At 54.0% G+C, this 22,391-nt stretch overlaps 4 protein-coding genes, 1 long non-coding RNA gene and 3 other non-coding genes across 14 annotated transcripts; 3 read left to right on the forward strand and 5 right to left on the reverse strand.

The window, feature by feature from the left end:
- Positions 1-27: 27 nt before the first annotated feature.
- Positions 28-10,318, reverse strand: NEK8 (NIMA related kinase 8). Of its 6 annotated transcripts, XM_042966451.1 has the most exons (17): positions 10,176-10,318; positions 9,837-9,927; positions 9,373-9,448; positions 6,738-6,943; positions 6,265-6,497; positions 5,903-6,034; positions 5,205-5,413; positions 4,962-5,041; positions 4,695-4,876; positions 4,441-4,591; positions 3,661-3,737; positions 3,216-3,333; positions 2,186-2,336; positions 1,788-1,951; positions 1,524-1,682; positions 1,200-1,358; positions 28-814 (listed from the first exon to the last, which is right to left on the reverse strand). In XM_042966451.1, the coding sequence occupies exons 4-17, from the start codon at positions 6,871-6,873 to the stop codon at positions 786-788; spliced, it is 1,980 nt and encodes a 659-aa protein (XP_042822385.1). In that variant the 5' UTR covers positions 6,874-6,943; positions 9,373-9,448; positions 9,837-9,927; positions 10,176-10,318; the 3' UTR covers positions 28-785. The 6 variants fall into 6 exon arrangements, with proteins under 6 accessions (XP_042822385.1, XP_042822384.1, XP_042822382.1 ...); XM_042966450.1 differs by lacking the exon at positions 9,837-9,927; XM_042966448.1 differs by lacking the exons at positions 9,373-9,448; positions 9,837-9,927; positions 10,176-10,318 and adding an exon at positions 8,765-8,852.
- On the forward strand, positions 8,749-10,955 carry LOC122233549. The gene is made up of 3 exons (XR_006211146.1): positions 8,749-9,054; positions 9,377-9,473; positions 10,497-10,955. It is a non-coding gene; the product is annotated as an uncharacterized LOC122233549 (long non-coding RNA).
- Positions 10,956-11,016: 61 nt separating this feature from the next.
- On the forward strand, positions 11,017-12,778 carry TLCD1 (TLC domain containing 1). Its single transcript, XM_007076059.3, has 4 exons — positions 11,017-11,385; positions 11,723-11,805; positions 11,892-11,974; positions 12,239-12,778. The coding sequence occupies exons 1-4, from the start codon at positions 11,192-11,194 to the stop codon at positions 12,620-12,622; spliced, it is 744 nt and encodes a 247-aa protein (XP_007076121.2). The 5' UTR covers positions 11,017-11,191; the 3' UTR covers positions 12,623-12,778.
- A 448-nt stretch (positions 12,779-13,226) lies between these two features.
- On the reverse strand, positions 13,227-16,241 carry RPL23A (ribosomal protein L23a). Its single transcript, NM_001301052.1, has 5 exons — positions 16,217-16,241; positions 15,429-15,612; positions 14,002-14,178; positions 13,497-13,566; positions 13,227-13,286 (listed from the first exon to the last, which is right to left on the reverse strand). Exons 1-5 carry the CDS (start codon positions 16,239-16,241, stop codon positions 13,272-13,274), a joined length of 471 nt encoding a protein of 156 aa, NP_001287981.1. The 3' UTR covers positions 13,227-13,271.
- Positions 13,641-13,689, reverse strand: LOC122233839. The gene has a single exon (XR_006211565.1). It is a non-coding gene; the product is annotated as a small nucleolar RNA SNORD42 (small nucleolar RNA).
- LOC122233845 lies at positions 14,265-14,336 on the reverse strand. The gene has a single exon (XR_006211569.1). It is a non-coding gene; the product is annotated as a small nucleolar RNA Z17 (small nucleolar RNA).
- Positions 15,697-15,763, reverse strand: LOC122233838. Its single transcript, XR_006211564.1, has one exon. It is a non-coding gene; the product is annotated as a small nucleolar RNA SNORD42 (small nucleolar RNA).
- Positions 16,242-17,658: 1,417 nt separating the features above from the next.
- RAB34 (RAB34, member RAS oncogene family) lies at positions 17,659-22,008 on the forward strand. Of its 2 annotated transcripts, none has more exons than XM_015534817.2 (11): positions 17,659-17,845; positions 18,646-18,735; positions 18,943-19,034; positions 19,908-19,973; positions 20,077-20,178; positions 20,285-20,349; positions 20,461-20,512; positions 20,700-20,781; positions 20,866-20,956; positions 21,089-21,196; positions 21,278-22,008. In XM_015534817.2, exons 1-11 carry the CDS (start codon positions 17,711-17,713, stop codon positions 21,343-21,345), a joined length of 951 nt encoding a protein of 316 aa, XP_015390303.1. In that variant the 5' UTR covers positions 17,659-17,710; the 3' UTR covers positions 21,346-22,008. The 2 variants fall into 2 exon arrangements, with proteins under 2 accessions (XP_015390303.1, XP_015390302.1); XM_015534816.2 differs by having other exon boundaries at positions 17,792-17,855; positions 18,670-18,735; positions 21,278-22,007.
- Positions 22,009-22,391: the final 383 nt, after the last annotated feature.

Genomic DNA, 22,391 nt, shown 5'->3' on the forward strand with positions numbered 1-22,391 from the left:
GCCACCCCCAACCCTGAAGAGACCACATTCTAGGCAGGCAGCTGATGTTTTTATTGGCGCTATTTCCCAGTCATCTGGAAAACTGGTCTGGCCCAGCCAGCAACCTTTCTCCCAACCTGCTTTGGGGGAAAGGCTGGGGTGTGGGGTGAGAGGCAACCGTCAGCAGGGATTAGCTCCGCAGTAGACACTTTGGTACCCTTGGCAGATGCATTTCCAGTCCACAGGGGACGAAAGAGCTCAGAAGTTGTGCTAATCCGTGCCTCAGGTTACCGAGTGGGGGGTAAGGTGGCAAGACTCCCTGCCCCAGGCAATGCAGAAGCTAGGCTGCCAGAATGGCCAGTCCAGGCAGGACTGGGCTTGCCCTGCTCCAAAGTAGAGCTGCTCTCGCAGGGGGCACCAGCGATTTCTAACTGGGCTGGGGGAAAGGGCATGATCTGGATGGAGCCACAGCCACCTCCAGCTTTTTTCTGCCAAGAGTCGGGAGACCACCCTGCTTCCCAAACTTAGGTCTGGTTTCCAGGTCTAGCCAGCCTGGTCCCTGGGGACACCAACTTAAGAGAAGAGGGGTGGGGAGAGAAAAGAGAGTTGTTGGGGGAACAGGGTGGGTTGAGGTTTTCATATCCAGGGCCAAAGGAGAGTGGGCGCTTCACTAGTTCTTCTACCGGGTTAATGACCAGCCAGGGGCTGGTGGGGACAGTCTTGCTGCAGGCATCCGCACATTTCAAGAACGTTCAGAGGAGAAGCAACAGCAGGGTGGTCCAGGTCCAGAGGTGTATCTAGGTGCCTCAGGGTGGGATTGGCTCATCCGTAACCGCTGGAAGGTATGGAAACTTGCAGCGACCCGGAGGGCAGTGCCTCAGCAAGGGATCCCCACCTCCGCTCCCACTCCCACACATGGCCCTGGACTCTGGACCCTGACAGGCCAGAAACAGAGGTTCAAACTAAACTGGACTGGAGGTAGGAGGAGAAAGAAGGCCTTTGGGCCCTGGGAAGCACCGGAGCAGCCCTTCAACAAGGCCCAAGACGCAAAAGCCCCTGCCCTCCCCAGGTAGGAAGCTGTTTTACCCGGCAGCTTCTGCTTTCATTTATCTGGGGGCTTTTAGTGATTTGGGCTGTGACCACTGGGGATGGGGGCAGGAGCAGGGCCCAGCTGGATTAACCCTGGTGTAGATGAAGTGGGAAAAGTTATAACAACTCACGGCGAACGGCCAGCAGAGTGTTTCCATGGCAACAGGACACAGAAGTCACTGTGTAAGGGTGCGTCTCATCCAGCTGCACTGGCCGAGGGAGTCCAGCATCCTCATCCCTTCTTCCCAGTCGACCTCGGGCCCCTTTGCCCCAAGAGTACACTTCGCCTTCTGCCAAACAGAATCCCAAGCATGGAAGTAGGAGGAGGACACGGCTCAGCGAGCAGCTCTCCTCCCGGATCGCTGCACGGGCCCCATCACGATGTTCAGCAACCCTGAACGTGATAACCACGGACTGCCCACACCCCATCCGCCCCCACAGTGCCCACTAATCACCTGCCCCAATGGCTACAGTGAAGGCATCCCCACAGGCCACCATCGCTGTCTTGATGTTCTGCAGGCCTCGGACTTGACAAGGTGCCCGGCTGACCCGGCGGGCATTGGTGCCCAACTGCCCATGCTGATTGCTGCCAAAAGTGTAGCAGTCACCAGAGGCTGTAGGGGAGGAAAAAGGGAAGGAAGGAAAGGGATGCCTCAAGTGAGATTCCAAGGAGGCCAGGAGAGTTCACCCGTGGCCTCCCGTGCCCAGGTCCTACTCACCAGTGACAGCAGCTGAATGAGCAGTGCCCAGGTCCACACTCAGCAAGGGCTCCTGGTCCAGGGGTGCGGAACCTAGCGGTGTGAAGCTCAGGGCCTCCTCTACCTGCTGGTCGGGGGCAGGCTCCTCCCCCAGGGAGCAGTGGTCCAGGCCCAGTTTGTTGAACCTGAAGGTACAGGCAAAACCCAAGTGCAGCTGACACTTTGTATAGTCTCTCCTGCTCCCAGCAATCTGGGCAAGAGCCGGTCACCAGGGCACAGATCCCACCCTGGGTTGAACCCAGCAGCACTCTCAGCGCCCCCTAGTTCTGCCCCTCGGTTGGTGGCAACGACATGTCATGTTGCCTTAGCAGCCAGGGAGGGGAAGGGGACAGGCTAGTCATCCCGGTGTACCTATTTACCTGTTACTCCCACAAGCCAGGGCTCGGCCAGGCACGGTGAGGATCATGGAGGAGTCAATGCCACATACAACCCGCTGGGCTTCCTGTCCTGGGGGTATGGATACCTGCTGGGGACAGCTGTGGGACTCCCTGGTGCCCAGTCCTAGCCGGCCTACAATGAGAAACCAGGATGGGGCTTGTTTGAGTTTTAGGGTCGGTGATGCCAGGATGAGGAGTCACAGAGAAGAGGGAACAGCGTGAGTGAAGGCTGTGCCCTCAGCCTGAAATGCCCATCCTTGGCCCCTCTATGGTCAAAATCCTACTCCTCCTCAAGACCCCGTTCAGATGCCACCTCTGCCTCCTCCAGGAAACTCCCATGCCATTCCTTGGGTTCTCACATCTCTGGACCTTGGGAGGAGCCCTCACACTGTCTGTCCTTTTTTTTTTTTTTTTTAACGTTTACTTATTTTTGAGACAGAGAGAGAGAGACACAGCATGAACGGGGGAGGGACAGAGAGAGAGGGAGACACAGAATCGGAAGCAGGCTCCAGGCTCTGAGCCATCAGCCCAGAGCCCGACGCGGGGCTTGAACTCACGGACCGCGAGATCGTGACCTGAGCTGAAGTCGGACGCTTAACCGACTGAGCCACCCAGGCGCCCCTGTCTGTCCTTTGTCATAGGGAGATGTCATCCCTTCCATTAGAATGAGTCTGCCAGGAGGACAGAAACCCCACGTAGGTCTTCTCTAGTTTCAAAGCCCAGCGGGACGTGTGACCCAGAGAGGGCCACCAGAAGTATTGACTGATGAAAGAAATCTCCCCCGTTACAACATAAGCCCCTGAAGGAAGTGACTCTTGTTCCACTTGTCCCTGCACCCAGCCCAGGGGGCTCACAGATGTGCAGTAAATTTTCGTAAGTCAATAAATGAATGGAATCGAAGAGAAAAGACGGAGAACGAGTCATGGGGTAGAAGGTGGGTATAAAGGGAACAAATCACGGCCAGGGTACTGTGAGATGCAGCCAAGAGGCTAGAATGAGGTGGAGAGCTTACCACCATCTCCGCGGCCCCACGCAAATAGTTCTCGCTCTGTGGACAGGGCCAGCACGTGAGAGGCCCCACAGGCCACCTGCACCATCTCATAGCCCAGCAGCGCCTCCACAATGGTGGGCTAGAGAGGGGGGAAGCGAGAGAGACTGGGCAAGGGGCCTAGACTAGCTGCCTGGCCTCAGCATCCCATGTAAGGACGAAGTTGGAAGCGGCGAATTCTCACAAGACACGGCTGTCTCTTTAACTGCCCTCCCACCCCCACTGCAACCACTGGGGAAGGCCGGCCTTTCGGTACTTCCCCTGGTACTGCCTGGGACAGGTGCAGCCTGGGAGCTAGAGGGACCTAGCTGCTGGGGATCCCCTGCCCCCAACCTGGGTGTCAGCTCTCAAATGTGGGCTCCATGCCATCTCCCCACTTCCTCTTCCCCAAGGTATGTGCAACACCCACCTGGCTGATGTCATTGAGGCTGCCATGGCCTAGGCACCCGTTACTGCCACTGCCAAAGGTCATGATGATACCTCGGTCTGGAGAGTGGGGGGTGGTGAGGAACGAGAAAGGAGAGAGAGGTTGGGCTGTTTTTCCAGATAAGCCAGTCCATGGGTTGGAGGAGCAAGAAAAAGCTGGAAGAATGGGACAGGAGGTAGAAAAGGATAGGCAGAGGTGTCTCTTCTCAGATGTGTGAGTTGGGAAAAGTGACAGTCTCTGAGCTTTATTTACTTTTTTTTTTTTTTTTTGAAGTTTATTTATTTTTGAGAGAAAGAGAGTGTGAGCTGGGGAGGGGCAGAGAGACAGGGAGAGAGACTCCCAAGCAGGCTCTGTGCTCTGAGCACAGCAGCAAGGTCTGTTGCCCTGATGCAAGGCTCCATCTCCCCAGTTGTAAGATCAAGACCTGAGCCCAGATCAACAGCCGGGCGCTTAACCAACTGAGCCACAGAGGCGCCCCTCTCCTCTTTGAGCTTTTGAGATCTGAGCTTTCCAGATCTCTCTCCCCCTCTCTCTCTCTCTCTCTCTCTGTCTCTGTCTCTCTCTCTCTGAGCCTCCCTCAAATGAGTACAATATACTGTAACTACTCGCCCAGGCCCTTGTGAGGGTAAAGGGGAGTGCTTGAGTAAAGAACCTGGTGCCAGATAAAGAGTAGAGAGCAGTATTAATTGAGTGTGCAAATGACAAAGCAATGAGGGAAGGTGCTCTGGGGGGTGCCTTCCCATAGTCCCCTGAAGGACTCACCGGTCAGGCAGGCCGTGAAGAGGTCCCCGCAAGCCACATGTTTGATAGTCACGCCCGACTGGCCCTCCAGGAAACGGGAGACGAACTGGGGCTGCGGCTGCTCTACGGCCCCCGGCAGGAGCGCGCCCCCTCCGGCGCCTAGGGGCGGGGCCTGTCGGAGGCCAGGAGGGCGTGGGCGGCGCCCCGGCCGCCCCTGCTTGGCCCCTGCTTGCCCGGACCCCCCTTGCGGTCCAGGGCCACCCCAGCCTGCTCACCTCCCAGAGGATAAGGCGCCCCGAGCGCGTGACGCCCGCCTTCTGCGTGCGCCCAGCTGCCACCTGGACCACCTCTGTGTTGAGCATCGGCAGCCGCAGCGGGGCGCTGAGCCCACCGCCCCACGCGTAGACCGCCGACAGCGGTGGCGGAATGGCCGGCCGTGCGGGTCCCCGGGGTATACCTGCGGGGACAGTGCATCAGGCCTATTAAACTAGTGGGAATGGCTTGACGGCCATGAGCACCACCGGCCGGGGGCTCCGACTTACCCCTGCAGCGGGCGCCTGTGGTCCTGCTCCCTGTGCTGCCGGGGACCATGGGTGGCCCTGGGACCAGGGACTTCTCTGCCCTGTGGGTCGGGGGTGGGGGTGGGGGTTCAAGACCTGGCCCATTCCTGGCACTCCCACACGCAGGAATGGAGGACTTGCCCGGAGCTCCCTCTGCCCCAGGCCCATTGTGCTCCCATTGGGTGCTCCCCTGGGCCCAGAGTCCCCCTCCCTCCCTGCACAGGCCTCCTCATGCGGATGCTCCCCAGGTCGGTGTGGAGGTTGAGGAGGGCGCGGATGCAGAGTGGCTGTGCCATGATGTGGCTGAGCGGTGGCCGCTGTGCGGGCTCCAGGCTGAGCAGACTGAGGACGAGCTGGCGCAGCTCAGGGCTGTACCGGTCAGAGATAGGTGCAAAGGTGCCACTCATGATCTTCAGCACCAGCGCTGGCAGGTTCTGTGAAAGCATCAAGTGTGAGGTTGGCCACAGCCGGAGTCATGCTCTTGGGTGGCAGCGCCTCCCCGCCCCAGGTCTAATGGGGTGGTCATTGCCCTGCACTCAGAGCGTTCAGTCTGAAGAGGGGACTCCCAGTGATACAGTTGCCGAAGCCTGCTCTCAAGAACTCCTGATAGGGGAGCTTAGCTTCAGTTATGTCCTCAGGAACCCTAGGTTGTTGGGAGAACTCAAGCCTTGCCCTTAGGAGGGTCCCTAATCTGATGGGAGAGCTCTGCTTTCAGGAGTCCTCAGTTTAGTGGAAAGGCCCAAGCCCTCCCTCAGGAACCCATAGCCAGAGGGAAGTCACAGCCCTGCCCTGGGCTGACCTACTGGTCTGATGAGGGAAACATAACTCAGCCAAAAGAGAAGAAATAAGAGGTGGCTGGAGCCGAGGACTTCCTGAGGAGGGACAGAGATGTCCTAGTTGTCCCCATGGGGGTGCTAACTCACCGCAGCTTCGAAAGCCCTCTTGAGACTGGCCAGTTCATAGAGGACACAGCCCAGGGCCCAGATGTCACTCTTCTGGTTGTAAGGCTTGCCCTCACACAGTTCAGGGGAGATGTAGCACGGAGTGCCCACCACCTGCAGGGCGGAAGAGGGTATTATTACAGCCTGAGGGTGGGGGAGGGAAGGCTCCGTTCAAGGCCCACTGGGAGACAGCTTCTTCCCAAAGCAGGCCCAAGTGCTTCTTCCTGCAGCCAGCCAGGGCCTAAGGGGCCAAGGTCTTATGGTGGGGAGAGAGTTGGGACACAGAGTGGGCCTTGGCCATCAAAACCTCCAGCACCCTTGAGTTCCCCTCCACGCCCAGGCACCGTGTAGGCCTTGCTCTTGCTGCTAAGGATCTTGGAGATGCCGAAGTCCCCGATCTTGACAACCATGCGGTGTTTGTCAAGAAGGATGTTTTGAGTCTTAAGGTCCCGGTGCAGGATGAGATGGGTGTGCACGTGATGGAGCGCGAGCAGGATCTGCACAAAGAAGTGCAGGATGGTCTCCTCCTCCAGCAGGGAGTTACAGCGTTTTTGGATGAACTCAGCCAGGGTGCCACCTGCAGCCACAAGGAACCGCTTCAGATCCAGGTCTCCCCATACCTGGGACTCTCCTTTTATGAAACTGAGCAGCCCAGACAGGGCAAGGGCCTGCTAGCCTCACACAACTGGGATGAGAACTCTATACCTCTGACCCTCCATCAAACTCATTCTGAGGAGGGAAGCCGGCTGATCTGTGTCTGCCTGTCCCAGAAGTGAGAGGCCCTTGGAGCCAGGACAATGCAAGGAGGCTGGCCCACCTGGTGCGTATTCCATGGCAATCATGAGGGCCTTGTCCTCCAGGAAGTTCTCATAGTACTCAATGACGTTGGGGTGATTGAGTAGCTTGAGGACCTGGCACTCATTTTGGGCTGCCTGCCGCTCTTCCTTGGTCATCTGCTCCACTGGGATCTGCTTGATGATCACCAGCTTCTGGTCAGCCTTGCGCAGGCACAGGTGCACAATCCTGGGGACACAGAGTACAGGGGTGGGTACCAGCCGAGCCTCCAGCCACACATCAGGCAGGGCAGACCTGGTCACTGGATAGTACTGAAGAGAGGGGAAAGGAAACCCAGACTAAGAGATCATCTAGCTAAATGCACAGAACACTGAGTTTAGGAACAGGGAGAATTGACCACAAACTCTGTGTGAGACCTTAGGCAAGTCATTTAACTTATTTGAGATTCAGTCTCACCAAAGACACAGTGAAGTTAGTCTTGATCTCCCTACGTTCCCACACACCCTGGAGTTAACTGCCTGGGTTCAAATCCTGGCTCCTCCTCTTACTACTTATCTGCTCTTGCATTATATGATGTTATCATCTGAAAAACAGAATCAACTTCCCTGGGTTGCTGAGAAAATGCATGTAAGGCACTTAGCACAGCGTTTGGCACATCAAAAATGCTCAATGAGTAGAAGCCATTTACACTATTATTTTCTTCCAGCTCTGGTTAGTATCCATAAAAAGCAGGATTCTTGTTCTCCTTCGCAACCATATCCCCAGAGCATAGCCCAATATTTAGCACACAGGAACTCAATAAGTATCTGCTGAATGAATGGATGATATGAATGAATGATCATCTAAGTATCAAATTTATATTTGATATCTCTCTCCTCTGAGCCCCAGACTAACAAATCCCACTACCTGCCTTGCATCTCTACCTAAATGGCTTGCATGCATCCTAAATCTTAACAAAAAAATCAAAATAGAACTTTTGATTCCTGCCCCCAAAACCTTTCCTTTCTCAGTCTCTTCCATCTCAGTAAATGACACCACCACAAAGTCAGACACCCTGAAAATCATGCCAAAATCTTTCCTCCATTTCAAACTTAACACATCAACAAATCCTGTTTCTACCTCCAAAATATTGTGAACTCATCCACTTCTCTCTCTGATTTCTGCTACAACCCTTGGCCAAGTCATTATTTCCTGCCTAAAATACTGAACGAGTCTCTTTAAAATGGTACCTTCACTTTTTGTCATCCTCAAATCTAAGTTCCATACAGCAGCCCGAGTGACATTTTAAAAATGCAAATCACATCAAGACCATTCTGCTTAAACCTCTTCCCTTTACACTTCAAATAAATTCAACCCCTTTATCTCCGCCCATAAGGCCATAATCTGGTCCCTGACCTCTGTGACAATCCCATTTTATACCATTCTTTCCCTTGGCCACTACATTCCAACTTCAGTCTTTTTCTCGGTTACTTGAATACTCTGAATTCTTTCTCACATGAGGTCCTTCCCATAGACGGTTTCCTCTGTTTGAAAAGCTCTGCCTTCACCTTCGAATTACTGGTCTTCATTCCTTAAGTCTTGGCTTTAAACTTCACCTCTCAGGGAAAATTTCCTTGACCATCCCAAATAAGTACTCCCTGGTGTATACTATGCTCGCAGCTTGTTAGTAACTGCTTTAATATCTTGTTTATTGTATTATTTCCCTACAGTCTGTAGGCTTCGAGAGAGAAAAGGCCACGCCTATTTTGGTCTTGACAGTATACTTGGCGCCAAGAGCCAGACCGGTAGAGTTGGCGCTCAGTATTTGTAGAATGAATGAATCAGGCATCAAAGAACAGAACTCTGTGGGGGCGCACAGGCTTGTTGGGGGCGTGACCTCCTTAGAGGCGGAGTCTCCCAGCAGGGACTGAGACCGGAAGTCTGGGCGGGGCTTTCCAAGTGTGCGCTCACGCCTCGGGGCGGGGCTAACCAGGCAGAGAATTCGCGGACAGAGTTGGGACTTACTTTCCCTCTCCCCGACCAGTTTCCTTCCCCAGATCCCTGGCTCACCCGAAAGCACCTCTCCCCACCACTCGGATCCGCTCGTACTTCTCCATCTCATTTCTCAGTCACATTTCCGGAACCCCTACACCCAGACGCGGCGCGTGCGCGGACCCGCCCACCCTAGGGCCACGCCCCCTACGTTGAAAGATAATTGGGGGCGGAGCAAGTGAGATTGGAGTTGGTTCAGCCTCGTATCTGTTTTGTGCTGTTTACTGGGTCTTACCAGCCCCCACCCACAGTTACTTTTTCAGGGTCCGAGGAACGGAGTGTTACGCCGTTTCTTGGCGCGGTTAGCGGTACGGTACCAGCCACTTCCCACACACATCTCGGCAACCGGCCCTCAAAAAGCTTCCTTAGAGCGGAGGGGTGCCCTGCACAACCGTGTGAGGGTGGAAAGCCAGGACCGACCTCTCAGCGCAGCACCTCTTTGCCCACTAGTGACGCTATTTCGAAAGGGGAGAGCAGATTCTCATTGGCACGCAAATGATGAACTACCAAAACTGTACCGAGAGCGTCAGCACTCTCGGTCTGTGGGGCAGGGAGCAAGGTTAGCTGAGTTTCGTGTTTGCCTAGGGAGGGACCGGGGCAACCCCGAGCTGTGCAAATTGATTCACCTAGGGTGGAGGAGACACGGTCTCCAGGCCGTCCGGACTTGTGAGCACCGCGCTCGTCAGCACTTCCAACTTCCCCCTGCACACACACAACTTTGCCTCAGGTAATCTGCCTTCAACGCTCAACTATAGGGAGAATCTCCTTGAGAGGGAGATGAAAGGGAAGTGGACCATTATCTGAAAACATCAGAGAGAGGAGGAAAGGGAGCTGTTTGGCCGATGTGGGTTCAAAGCTTCTGCCTAAACATAGGGGGCTGGTCAGTACGACTGTCTTGAACAGGAGTGAGTTTAATTCCTGTTGTCTCCCTGTGCCGCTCCTCTGTGTGAGCTCCATAAAAGCTCAAAGAGCGAGAGGATGATTATTAGCTAAGGGATAGCGTCCCTATTTCTGAGTGAATGAGGAATGTGAAGAAAGGATTGTTTATGTTCTGTTCAGCCCCACCCCTCAAAAGGGTACTCAAACCTACCCAAGTGGAAGGACCACTTGAGGGTCCCCACGAGGGGCCTTCGGTCGCTGCCTCAGGCTGCTCTTGGCTGATAAACAAAGCTGCCCTGTGACTAAAGGGGAGCACAGAGGGGAAAAGCCGCTCAACCCGGGACACTCGTGCTCTCACCTAGAAACCAATCGGGCCGTGGTTGACCCAGGAGCCCCACAGGGGTTAATATGTAACCGTGGAGCTATCAGGGGAGGCAGAGCAAACACCCAAACCTCTTGGTCCCCTAAGGCTTCTAGCTTTCCCTCCCTCTCGCAGCAGCTTTTCCCTAGCTCCCCCCTCCCCTCCAGCTACACCCTTCCACTCCCTTACCGCCACCCCAGCCCCAGGTTCTCAGCAGTTCTGGCGTTAGCTCTTCGTTCCACTGGAGGCGGGAGGGGATCCCGCCCCAAGGTGGGGATAGGCTGACACCTAGTGACCGCGAGCTGCAACTGCCTCGGGCCGCTGGCCTGAAAAGTAAGGGTCACCCCAGCAGCCCCGGCAAATCCGCGGTCTTTCCTCGTCCCAGTCTCCAGGGAGCCAGGAGAAGAGAGCTGGGACTGTCTGAGGGAGGATTGTGACAGCCGCACGGCCCCGGGAGCCCAAGAGCGAGCTGGGAAGAGGGGTGGTGATAGATTAGTCGATCCTTTCCAGGCACGGAGTCGATGCGGGGCGCCATACACGCAGAAAAACTGGCCTGAAGAAGCTAGACATCCAGTGGAAGAACAGGGTATGGGCGGAGATCATTGTCGAAGTGAGGCTCGGATCCATCTGCAGGACCAGGGCTTAAAGGACCCGGGTGTGTGATGGGCCCCGCCCCGCTCTGCCAAGATTGGAGTTGAGGGAGGAGAGAGAGTTCTCTCAGTGCCCGCCCAGGAGGGGGAGCCGGTAGCCCCGGGGAAAGTAGGGACGCGGGTTAATGAGGCCAAGCGAGGGAGGCGGGGCTCCATCGGCAGTCGGGAGGCGCCAGAGAGGGGTGCCACGGGGGCGGCGGCGCCCCCAGTACAGCTCCTTTTCGCCCGCAGTCCGCGGGAGCCAGGCGGGGCCGGGAGACCCCGGGAAACGGCGCTCGCGCCCTCGGTGCAGCCTAGGAGCCGGAGGGGCGGGAGCAAGCGGCCGGGGCGGGGCGGGGTGGGGCGGGGTGGGGCGGGGGCGATAGGGGGCGGGGACAGAGGCCCGCGGGGAGGGCCCGGGAGGAGCGCAGGGGCCTAGAGGGCTCCACGAAATCTGTGCGAGGCTGGCGGCCGGCAGCGAGGCGGCCGGGGTGGACTGGCCCGAGAGGGAGCCCCATTCCGGGAGCAGTCCGAGGAGGCCGCCTCGAGGGCAGACAGACGGCAGGGAGGGCCAGCATGCTCCCACTGCTTCACCCCGCCCTGCCGCTGCTCCTGAGCGCCACGCTGACCTTCCGGGGGCTCCGGAGAGCGCTCTGCTGCCTGCCGCTGCCGGCGCACGTGCGCGCCGACCCCCTGCGCACCTGGCGCTGGCACAACCTGCTCGTCTCCTTCGCCCATTCCATCGTGTCTGGAATCTGGGCGCTGCTGTGGTGAGTAAAGGACTGGGGTTTTGAAGGTGGGTGGCTAGGGATCCCGCGTTACCCTCCGCATCCCTCTCGGGCAGGCCGAGGCCATGCAGTCTTACCTGATTTCCCTGTTTGGAAAACTCTCCAACTAGGAGCGGCAGAGGACCCAGGGGGAGGGGGAAAAAAAAAAAATCCCATCTGGGAAACGGGAGACACCTGGGTTTCAGCCAGGCCTCTCTCCTCACTGCCCAGTCAGCCAATAGAGCGAGCTCAGATCCCCGGGGACTGGGAAGGGTAATGGGGGGATTAGAGGGTCCTTAGGGATGCCGAGATGTTGAGAGCCTGCTTTCTTCGCTCCCAGTATATGGCAGACCCCGGAGTTGCTGGTGGAGATTGAGACGGCATGGTCGCTTTCTGGCTACCTGCTAGTTTGCTTCTCCGCAGGTAGGTCTTGCCCAGAAAGCATTAAGTAGGTGGGGGACGGGGAAAAGCTTGTTCAGGTCTTTTCATGACCGTTTTCTCTCTGCTAGGGTATTTCATCCACGACACGGTGGACATCGTGATTAGTCATCAAGCCCGAGCTTCTTGGGAATACCTGGTTCACCACGTCATGGTAAATGAGACGCAGGGGATATGGTGTAGGCCTGGTGCTAGCAATCTAGTCTCAGCCTTGTCTGTCTGAACCTGGGAGGTAAAGACCCATCTTTTTCTTAACCCCATTTCTAACCTGTGTCCTACATTCCATTGCTGGGACAGAGGGTTGGCATTGTTTCTGTGCCCTTGGCTATTTTAGGCCAGCAATCCCTGGCCTTACCTAGTATCTCAACAAACTGATGGTATCTGGGTTCCCTAACACATTCTCACCCTTGTCTTCCAGGCCATGGGTGCCTTCTTTTCAGGCATCTTTTGGAGCAGTTTTGTCGGTGGGGGAGTCCTAACATTGCTGGTGGAGGTCAGCAACATATTCCTCACCTTCCGCATGATGATGAAGATCAACAATGCCCAGCACCTTCTCCTCTACCGGGTCAACAAATATGTCAATTTGGTCATGTACTTTCTCTTCCGCCTGGCCCCTCAGGCCTACCTCACGCACTACTTCTTGCGTTATTTGGGCCAGAGGACTCTGGGCACTTTTCTGCTGGGTATCCTGCTCATGCTGGACATCATGATTCTCATCTACTTTTCCCGTCTCCTCCGCTCAGACTTCTGCCCTCAGCGTGTCCCCAGCCAGCAACACAAAGACAAATTTTTGACTGAGTGAGAGGCACAAAGCCTACAACTTGTGGCAAGAGCAAACACAGCCAAGAACAGAGCCTCACACATATATGAAAGAATTAGCCCCAAGCCTGGGGCATCCTGGGGATAACCTCTCCACCTTTGAAGTCTGCACCTACTATTGAAAATGCTAATGAAAGCACTCCTCCGAAGTCCTTGTCCTTTCTTGGGCAAGGGGTGAGGAAAGCAGACAGACCGGTTGGACATGCTGGTTGGGTGCGGGGACAAGGTGCTATGAAAGGCAGCCATCCCACACTGCCCTGAAGTGGATGCTAATGAGAATTGTGTATTGTGTACTGGTTTCATACAAAGCCTCTTCCAGGGATAAAGGGAGGGGTTCTTGTTTTTTCTCCTACCACTATGATGGTGGCAAATCGTAGTTGTCCTAGGACAGACAACCAACCCTCATCTGGGCCACAAATATTTGAGTTCCTGTTGCTAAAATGTTAACAAGTGTGGTGAGGTACTAAAGCAGAGTGTTCCAACAGGGTAAATAGATCAAGAGTCTTGCCCAAGCCTTGTTACTGTGGTGTGTATACACCACAGTATGGCCTTCCTGAAGCCCAACCAGAAATCAACAGAGAAACATATATGTTGAAAAAATTTATATTTAGATTTAGCCAGCTGGACTCAGTTTAGATGATCCCAATCTGAAAAACAAAAGGGGAGCTTTGTTACTGGGAGATAAAATGTGAAGATTAAGCTGGAAGGTCATGAATAAAAAGCAAAAATAAGGCAAGGAAAGGGCCTATTAAGGATAGGGGTGTAGTCATTTAAGACTAAATCAGCAAGTCAGGTTTTGGTCAGAATGGACACATCACTTGCACTTCAGGGGGGAATTAACAGCAAAGGAAGCTTACTTTGTTGGCAACATCCAAAGCATCATAGTCAGGAGCCAGTCGAACATATGCTTTCTTTTCTCCATCGGGCCTAGGATGAAGGAAGCTTTAGTTCCCGCTGTTCTCACAGCCCCCAAACCCTCCCTTCTTCCCCTAGTCTTTATAGCACATCAGTGGTTCCTTTGTCCATGTCACTCTTTTCCAGCATTTGCATAGGAGGCTAGGGATGCCACCAAGCCACAAATGAAGTCAACTCCCTTTTACATGGAACACCATATAACATTTTAAAACTTAACTCCAAGTAATCTGACATAAATTTTATCTTACTCTAGGGCCTGTCTGTCTAGAGGTATAGGGATCAAGAAAATGAACACTAACTCCATACATCAAGTCCTAAAGGCAGGAGAACTAATGTGTCCTCTAAAGTCTGTATAGATACAAAGGACTAACTACAGCAGAAATCACTCATTTCTCAAGGCTTGCAAGCTGTGAAACCTACTGACTCCATGCAGATTTCTTGGCTCACCTGATCAGAGTGTTGACCTTGGCCACATCAATGTCATAGAGTTTCTTCACGGCCTGTTTGATCTGGTGCTTATTGGCCTTGACATCCACAATGAACACAAGAGTGTTGTTGTCTTCTATTTTCTTCATGGCCGACTCTGTAGTCAGGGGGAACTTGATGATGGCATAGTGGTCAAGCCTGGGGAAGAGGCAAAATGGTGTCATCTGTCCTGGGTCCAATAAAAGGATTAGGTCTCTTTTAGATCTCAAAGACAGAAGAGCCCAGGTGCATCAGACAATAAAGTAGCAATCATTTTTGTCAGACTTTGGTCGCTAAACAGTGTCATCATCTGCACCCTGTAACTTAGGGACCTGGAACCTCAGCCTGGGGGACAGAACCCTGTACTCTTCTGCTTGAAGGACTTTCACCCTTTAAGTGATTAAAGAATCAGCTGAGTTTCAAACCCCTCCATTATTTATTTGACCTCAACATTTTGAAGGGCAAACTTCTGAAAGAAACTTGACACCTCTGAGGTTAAACAACTTACCCCTATCTTAAAAACCCAGGCTAGAGTTCCAAAGAATGTTGGTGCTCCATTAGGAGATTAGCCAGACATTTCTGCTCCCTTTGGTTGGTGAAAATTGGTTTGAGGGCCATCAACTGAGAGCAACCCTTATTTACAGCCTCAGTTAAAACTACGGTGGCTTGAACACCCTACAACACAGCTTTCCCCCTGAAATTCAGAGAAACAAGTCTCCATTCACCTGCTTCCTGTTTTGAAGCTCGACATCAGGTCTCAACCTCTCCTCACACTAACTCCTAGGTCCAAATGGGGCAGAACCCACTCCTGTCTTTTTCTTAGGAAAGCAGTGGGAGGTGGCAATTACTACTGTTGTTTTAATCTGTGGCCCTTAAGGTCAGTTATTACCAGTAATGTGGCAAATACTCAAAAACTCCAACCTTCCCCTCCCCCCAACTATTCCTTGAGTTTAATGAGTTGAGAGTAAATGAGAAGAAGCTTCTATACACCGCTGCAGGCCTTCTGTGATTAATACAGATTATTAAATATCCTTATCAACCTAGAATCATCCCACACTGTCACCATCAAGGACTGTCCCCTACAGTAATAGGGAACTCCAAAACAAAAGCATGTATCAAAGTCATACTATATACTCCAAAAAAACAGACTTTAAAACCCTGACCATATGTGAAGCAATAATTAACCTAATAACCAGAAGTCACTGAGTTGTCTTAAACAATGCCTGCCAATGTTGTAAAAATGCCTCCTCTTGTCCTTAAATAGGGCATTAACAATCTCTTCACACTATTAAGAGACGCACACTAGGTACCAACAGATATTTGACAAGGCGTGCTGTAGGTCTGGTAAATTTCCAAATTACGAATGGAGGATACCCAGTATCTTTTCATGGGAAAGGGGCAGTACTGACTTGTTTCTCCTGGGGGCGCTCTTTCGAGGATATTTGGGCTGTCTTCGGAGACGCAGCGTCTTGGGCCGTCGGAATGTAGGTGACGTACGGATCTTCTTTTTTTTATGACTGTGGACGCCTTTCAGCACTGCTTTCTTGGCCTTCAAAGCCTTTGCTTTGGCTTCGGCTTTGGGCGGGGCAGGGGCTAAAATAAAGAATATGAAGGCACGGGATTCAGAAACCATTCACTTCCGTCCTTAAGACCCCTAGCGGGCGCTCCAAGGCACACGTGCATCAGCGGTTCCTTTGAAGACATCACAAGTCTCAGGAGGTTACAATTTTTCCATCATATGCACGGTACTGGGGCGAACTTGGAATAACTCCAGCGACACGACGGAAAAAAAAAAAAAACACCTAGCAATGATCGAATGCTTGATACTTGACAACATATACTCTAGTAGTTTTAACTGTTCATAGCCCCGTCTAACACGTGGAAAAAAGGAAAATTAGGTGCGGGCAACAACTCAGGTCTGGAGACATGAAACTCCGGCCTATGGATGCGTGTAGTTCCCCAAAGCCAACAGTCTGGCAAACCCGACAGGTGGTGGCGGCCGGACTTGCCTCCCCAAACCCTGTCACGGAGCTCAGTCCATGCGGCTGGGCCCACGCGCGCCGTAGGGGGGCAGAATGCTAGAAGCAGCTCCGGAGCAGACACCCCAAGAATTAGCTCAACCTCCATCCTCCCAGTTTGTTCACTCTGCGGGAATCCCAGGCCACCTAGCTGCGGTACCCCCAGCCCCAGCACAGACCTTCCTTCTTCGCCTTCGGCGCCATCTTCGTGAAAGGGATTTCCGAGGCTTGTTTCCAGGGGCTTATAGAGCCAAGTCTCACGGAAGAATCGCGATACTTTTCATTTAAAGCTCATTGGATAATCTATGGCGCGGAGACCGCCGGGAATAGTAGTTAGGTTTAGTTTCCTCCCCAGAGTGATTAAGCATGCTCCACCTCTTCCCTCGAAAGACACTATAGCTTCTTGGGAGTTGTAGTGTTTTGGAGACACGTGTTTATTAGCTGCTGCGGGTGGATGGTGGATGGTGCAGCCAGCTGCCGCTTGCGTTTGGTCCTGAGCGCTTTCCATCTTGAGGAAAGAGGATCGTAGTTGCAGGAGACAGTAACACTGAAAACTGAAGTGAATATAATTAGGTTGATTTGGAGAGTAAAGCGAAGTTCTAGAACGTTAGAGCAGAGTTTGGTTCAAGTCCTTCAAACAACATCTGTAGAAATTTGGGTCCAGAGAGGGGATGTGGTTTATCAATAACAGTGATTTGGTGTTAGAAAAAGTCAAGGGGAGCCTAGGTGGCTGCCGGTTAAGCGTGGGACTCTTGATTTTGGCTCAGGTCATGATCTCACGGTTGGGGAGTTGACAGTTCGGAGCCCGCTTGGGATTTTCTCTCTGCCACGCCCCCATGTTTGCGCGCTCGCGGGCTCTCTCTCTGTCTCAAAATAAATAAGTAAACATTTTTTAAAAATTAAAAAAAATAATAAAGAAAAGTTTGAGTCAGGCAGAGGGGAAGAGGAAAGTATCCGAGGAGGTAGAAGGTGGCCACATCTGCCCCTCTTTACCTGTGACAGTCAGATTTTGTGTGTTTTCCCAATAATACTCTTGAAACTCTACCAATATTCCAAACACCCAGTGTACAGATTTCTTCAGGATTTGCTAATTCTTGTGAATAATTTCATTTACAGTCCCCTCCCTTTAAGTAGTCCTCCCATCCTTGCTTCAGTCATGTTTGCATCCTCAAAATCAGTTCCTGACACAGAGCAAGTTTTAGTAAAGCTCAGGTTTGCTTCTGTGAGGGTCTGTGTCTATCCCACCTCCACCCTGACCTTTCTTTCTTCCTCCTCTCCTCTTTGGAGCCAGGGCTCCCCCTTTGACAGTGAGAATTATTGTGTGCCACACCCCTCTTTTATCCTGCAGAACTGCAGAATGGAAAAGTTGTCCTTGAGGGTTGGTTCCAATGGGACTAGAGAGAACGCCTATACCAGAGCGGAGGCCCCATGTCCCAAAGCGGTGACCTACCCAAAGGGCAGAGTTTCAGGTCTACCTACCCCTTCTTTATCTTCCATCCAGGCGTGGTCTTCAGCCTCCCCACCCGTCAATCTACACCGCTTTGAAGGAAAAGACACCAGACTTCAGACGTCTCTTTTCTCGGTGAGCATCCCATTCCGACCCTGGCATCTCCTGTGTGCTTCCCCCCACCCCATCCTATCCCAGGGCAGAAGGGCGAGCGAGGGCAGACTCTATGAGTCACGTCCTGGGCCTGGAGTTGAGGAGGGAAGCGCCGCCTCTCCTCGGGCCCCTTCTCTCCTCCTTTCCCCTCCCCGCGGGTTCCTGGCCTAGCCAGATACTGCGCAGCAATCACGGTTCTCCATCACCAGTTTGCCTGGGTAAGGGTCCCCTTGAAGCCGCAGCCCGGCACAGAGTTGCAAGGGAGAGCAACCTGGGAGACCTCGATCTGGACAGGTTCCAGCCTGCGTGGAGGCGGTCCCGGTGCCCGTGGGGCATCTGGAAGGGTAGCCAGAGCTGGGGCAGCGCAGTGGGGAGGAGAGGAGGGGAGGTTGGGACAGCCCGCGAGGCCGGGAGCTGCCGGGAGAGGGGCGGGGGGGCGGCCCTTCTCCAGGAATTTCCGGGGATCATGTTACAGCGCTCGCGGAGGGAGAGCTGAGTGGGACGCCAGGTCCTGCTGCGGTCTGGGACCCAGGCCCCCTCCTCCAGCAGCCCGCGGGCCTTGCAGCGCCATCCCTGAGCACACTGACCCCGTGCGGCGGGGCCGCTCCGCGCCCCCAGGCAGCTCTGTTATGGTAGGGCCGCCTGAACCCCGAGTTGTCGTCGGGTCACCGCGGCCCCGAGTCATTGTAGGAACTATCCGACCCCGAGTTATTGTGGGGTCTGCGCGGGCCCGGCCCCCTCCGGACGGGACTTCCCGCCCCCATTTGGCGGCGGAGGAGTCTCCCCGCCCCCGAGTCATCCTCGGGACCCCCCGGGCCCGGGTGATTGTGGGTTCGTCCCGGCCTCGGATGATTGTTTCATCCCCGTGGCCCGCTGTGGTCGTAGCGTCTCCGAGGCCGCGAGCTCCTGGAGGCTCCCCGTGGCCCAGAGTTATAGTCGGGACACCTCGGTCGCGGGTGATTGTCGGGTCTCCACGGGCCCGGGTCGCTGGGGCGGATCAGGCTCCAGTGCCTTCTCGGGGCTCCCCGCAAGGCCGTAGGCGAGATGAACATTCTGGCGCCGGTGCGGAGGGACCGCGTCCTGGCGGAGCTGCCCCAGGTAGGCTCCAGGGCCACGTCGGGCTTCTGGCTGCGGTGGGGTGTGGGCGGGAGGAGGCGGCACCAGATCAGTTAGAGGCTTGGGCCCAGCCCTGCCACCCGGCTAGGTCGGCTGCTTCTGGGTGGTCCCCTACCCCCGCCCAGCGCAGCTTGGCTGCGGGACATGGGCCAGGAGTGGGTGAGTCCCATTCTCTTCGATCCCTCTCAGTGCCTGAGGAAGGAGGCCGCTTTGCACGTGCACAGAGACTTCAACCCCCGCGTCACCTGCGCCTGCCAGGAGCACCGGACAGGCACCGTGGGGTGAGTTAGACACCCTTAACAAAGAAAGGAAGGCTCAGGAAACCCTGTAGTCAAAGCTAGGGTGCACAAGCACCCCTGGGGCTCCATTTCAGCTTCTCCCAGCTATGTGGTTATTCCCCCTTTTTATATCCATGTGTTCTCCCTTTTCTTCCCAGCAAGCTTGTGGTGAGTCCTATGAAATGGGGTGGGGTAGAAAGGTGGTAGTTCACTTCCTGAAACAGAAGGTGTGCAAGGGGGAGGTGCGGGGCTGGGTGGTCACCAGCTCAGCTTCCCACATACCATACATTTGAGCCCTAGGGCAGGGGAAGTGCCTGGAGGGATGTGTCCCATTATGGGTAAAAGAAGCTAATACTAATAACACTTGCCAACCATTAACTGAGCATTTACTATGTGCCCAGGCAGTGTGTTGGTAACTATTATTGTATTTTATTAAATGGAAAACACCATCACTTTTAAGCTGTATCCTGATTTCAGAGATGTTATCAAATGTATGTGTGGAGGCTGAAGGGGAGGTATGTCTCAGAATATAGGACATTGATCTTACTTCAATTGTCACAACAACCCAATAGAATATATACTAAATCTTTACCTAACACATGTTGAAACTGAGGCTCAGAGAGGCTAAGTAACTTGTCCAAAGTCACAAAGCTAGTAAATGTAAGAACTGGGATTCCAATTCATGTTTCTTTGATGCTGAAGCAGAAAACACTGCTCCCCCGCAAGTGTGTCCAGGCAAGCTGCCTGGGAGGCCCTGTGCCTATGGTAACCTCAGCCTGGGTGCTGCTAACGTTATAGATCTAGTACGGAACATTGAGACTCTCTAGGTTGCGAGAGTTAGTGCTCATTCCTCCTGCCCACCTTTGTGTCCTGCAGATTTAAGATCTCCAAAGTCATTGTGGTGGGGGACCTGTCCGTAGGGAAGACTTGTCTCATTAATAGGTAAGAAGGCACCTCTAGTTGGGCTGGTTTGGGCCGGGCAGGGTTCAGCCAGACCTAGCCAGGTGGACTGGGCTCAGGGCCAGAGCATCTGGTACTCCTGCAGGTTCTGCAAAGATACTTTTGATAAGAATTACAAGGCCACCATTGGAGTGGACTTTGAGATGGAACGATTTGAGGTGTTGGGCGTCCCCTTCAGTCTGCAGCTGTGAGTGCTTTCTCCATACCTTCCAGCCATTCCTTCCCCCAGCACCTATACCCCACTTCACAGGCCCCTCCCACATACCCGTGTTTTACCCCCTGCTTCCTCCCAGCTGGGATACTGCTGGACAGGAGAGGTTCAAATGCATTGCATCAACCTATTACCGAGGGGCTCAAGGTAAGGGCGGGAGTGAGATGGGGCAGGTGGGTGTTCCTGGCCTCCAATCTAGGACTTGGGGGGATTTGGGAAATGAGCCAGTAATGTCAGCTGTTTTTGCCACTTTTCCAGCCATCATCATCGTCTTCAACCTGAATGATGTGGCCTCCCTGGAACATACCAAGTATGTAGGGATGCTGCACTATAATGGGGGCTTTGGGAAGACAGGGTTCAGAAAAGAGGGGTGGTCAGGTATATCGGTAGTGAAGAAGAATGCATCGGGGACCAGAGAGAGGGTAATGGGCATATGAGTGACAGCAGGAGGAGCCTGTCCAGCTCACTTATCCTTGATTGTCTACCCTCTATGGTAGGCAGTGGCTAGCTGATGCACTCAAGGAGAACGACCCTTCCAGTGTGCTTCTCTTCCTCGTGGGTTCCAAGAAGGACTTGAGTGTAAGTGTGCCAGTCAGGGGGTACTTCCGTTTTGGTGAGGGGCTCCTCCCCAACCTTTGCCGTCTGACTCTGCCCTTCTGTCAGACTCCTGCTCAGTATATGCTAATGGAGAAAGACGCACTCAAGGTGGCCCAAGAGATGAAGGCTGAGTACTGGGCGGTCTCATCTCTCACTGGTGAGTCAGCGGCTTCAGGTCTTTTGAAATGGCACTCCCGCCTCCCTGGCCTCTCATTCCTCTACCTTCAGCTGTGCCCAGTGACCCCAGGCTTGGAACTGCCCCTAAGCACCCATTTGCTCCACGTGTCAGGTGAAAATGTCCGGGAATTCTTCTTCCGTGTGGCGGCACTGACCTTTGAGGCCAACGTGCTGGCTGAGCTGGAGAAATCGGGGGCCCGGCGCATTGGGGATGTTGTCCGTGAGTGCCTACCTGGATGAGGGTGGCAGAGAGCACGGGGAACCTCTCATCCCTGCTTCACATATTTCCCACCTTCTTCAGGCATCAACAGTGATGACAGCAACCTTTACCTAACTGCCAACAAGAAGAAGCCCACATGCTGCCCGTGAGCGGTAAGGGGACGGTCGAGAGACTGGCCAGCCCTGGGGCACTGTGCCACCTTGATTGCCCTAGAGCTCGACCCTGGACATTTGCACTGATTGTTTTTCCAGACCAAAGAGCTGCCCCTTCGTGGCAGTACCCCTGCAGGGGTAGCAGGGACCATGTTAGTCACTTCCTGCCCCAGACACCATGCCAAAGACTAGATGTCCTCCCTCCCCAGGGGCTCTCCAGGCTGCCCAGCAGTGGGAAGGTAGTCCCTGCTGCTTTTGCTTAGCCTGCTGGACCCCTTGAGTATGAGGATGCTTAATGATCCAAGCCTTACACTGTGCCTTATGCATTAAAATCTCTGTTATTAGCAGTTTGGGGACTGGAGTCCTTTGTTGGGGATGAGGGATGTGGAATGGGCAGAACTGTATGACTGTCTTGGGACTGGAGCTTCCTATGGGATTCTGGCCATACCTGACCCCTGGGCAGGGCTCAGAAAGGCTGGGAGCTCAGGAACCAGATTTGGAGGGCTATCCTGGACTCTCAGTGTTTGGTTTTGAGAGCTCTTTCCTTTGGTTCCTTATCCCCACCTGTGTCCTCCTACTTGGCGCTTGTTCCCAGATTTCTTCCACTGGATACTTTCTTCTTTTTTTTTCCATCCTCTTCCTACCTTCCCTTTAAAATATACTTCTCTGGGGGCGCCTGGGTGGCTCAGTCAGTTGAGCGTCCGACTTCGGCTCAGGTCATGATCTCGCGGTCCGTGAGTCCGAGCCCCGCATAGGGCTCTGTGCTGACTGCTCAGAGCCTGGAGCCTGTTTCAGATTCTGTGTCTCCCTCTCTCTCTGACCCTCCCCCGTTCATGCTCTGTCTCTCTCTGTCTCAAAAATAAATAAACGTTAAAAAATTAAAAAATATATATATATATACTTCTCTGGGGGCGCCTGGGTGGCTCAGTTGGTTAAATGTCCTACTTGTGCTCAGGTCATGATCTCATGGTTCGAGCCCCACATTGCACTCTCACCTGTCAGCGTGGAGCCTGCTTAGGATCCTCTGTTCCCCCCCCCACCAC

Source organism: Panthera tigris, chromosome E1 (genome assembly GCF_018350195.1).
Source record: "Panthera tigris isolate Pti1 chromosome E1, P.tigris_Pti1_mat1.1, whole genome shotgun sequence".
NCBI lineage: Eukaryota > Metazoa > Chordata > Mammalia > Carnivora > Felidae > Panthera > Panthera tigris.

Bases quoted from the DNA above. Each gene is read 5' to 3' on its own strand.
- RAB34 (XM_015534817.2), top strand. From the start codon at position 17,711: ATGAGTCACGTCCTGGGCCTGGAGTTGAGGAGGGAAGCGCCGCCTCTC. The intron at 17,846-18,645 runs GTTTGCCTGGGT...ATCAGGCTCCAG, and splicing joins ATCACGGTTCTCCATCACCA to TGCCTTCTCGGGGCTCCCCG. The intron at 20,350-20,460 runs GTAAGGGCGGGA...CCACTTTTCCAG, and splicing joins CTATTACCGAGGGGCTCAAG to CCATCATCATCGTCTTCAAC.
- TLCD1 (XM_007076059.3), top strand. From the start codon at position 11,192: ATGCTCCCACTGCTTCACCCCGCCCTGCCGCTGCTCCTGAGCGCCACG. The intron at 11,386-11,722 runs GTGAGTAAAGGA...CTTCGCTCCCAG, and splicing joins GGAATCTGGGCGCTGCTGTG to TATATGGCAGACCCCGGAGT. The intron at 11,806-11,891 runs GTAGGTCTTGCC...TCTCTCTGCTAG, and splicing joins GCTAGTTTGCTTCTCCGCAG to GGTATTTCATCCACGACACG.
- RPL23A (NM_001301052.1), bottom strand. From the start codon at position 16,241: ATGGCGCCGAAGGCGAAGAAGGAAG. The intron at 15,613-16,216 runs GTCTGTGCTGGG...TCTTTATTTTAG, and splicing joins GCCGAAGGCGAAGAAGGAAG to CCCCTGCCCCGCCCAAAGCC. The intron at 13,567-14,001 runs GTGAGCCAAGAA...CCTTCATCCTAG, and splicing joins AAGGTCAACACTCTGATCAG to GCCCGATGGAGAAAAGAAAG.
- NEK8 (XM_042966448.1), bottom strand. From the start codon at position 8,811: ATGGAGAAGTACGAGCGGATCCGAGTGGTGGGGAGAGGTGCTTTCGG. The intron at 2,337-3,215 runs GTAAGCTCTCCA...TTCTCATTGTAG, and splicing joins GTGGGGCCGCGGAGATGGTG to GCCGGCTAGGACTGGGCACC. The intron at 1,683-1,787 runs GTGAGTAGGACC...CCTCCCCTACAG, and splicing joins TCATTCAGCTGCTGTCACTG to CCTCTGGTGACTGCTACACT.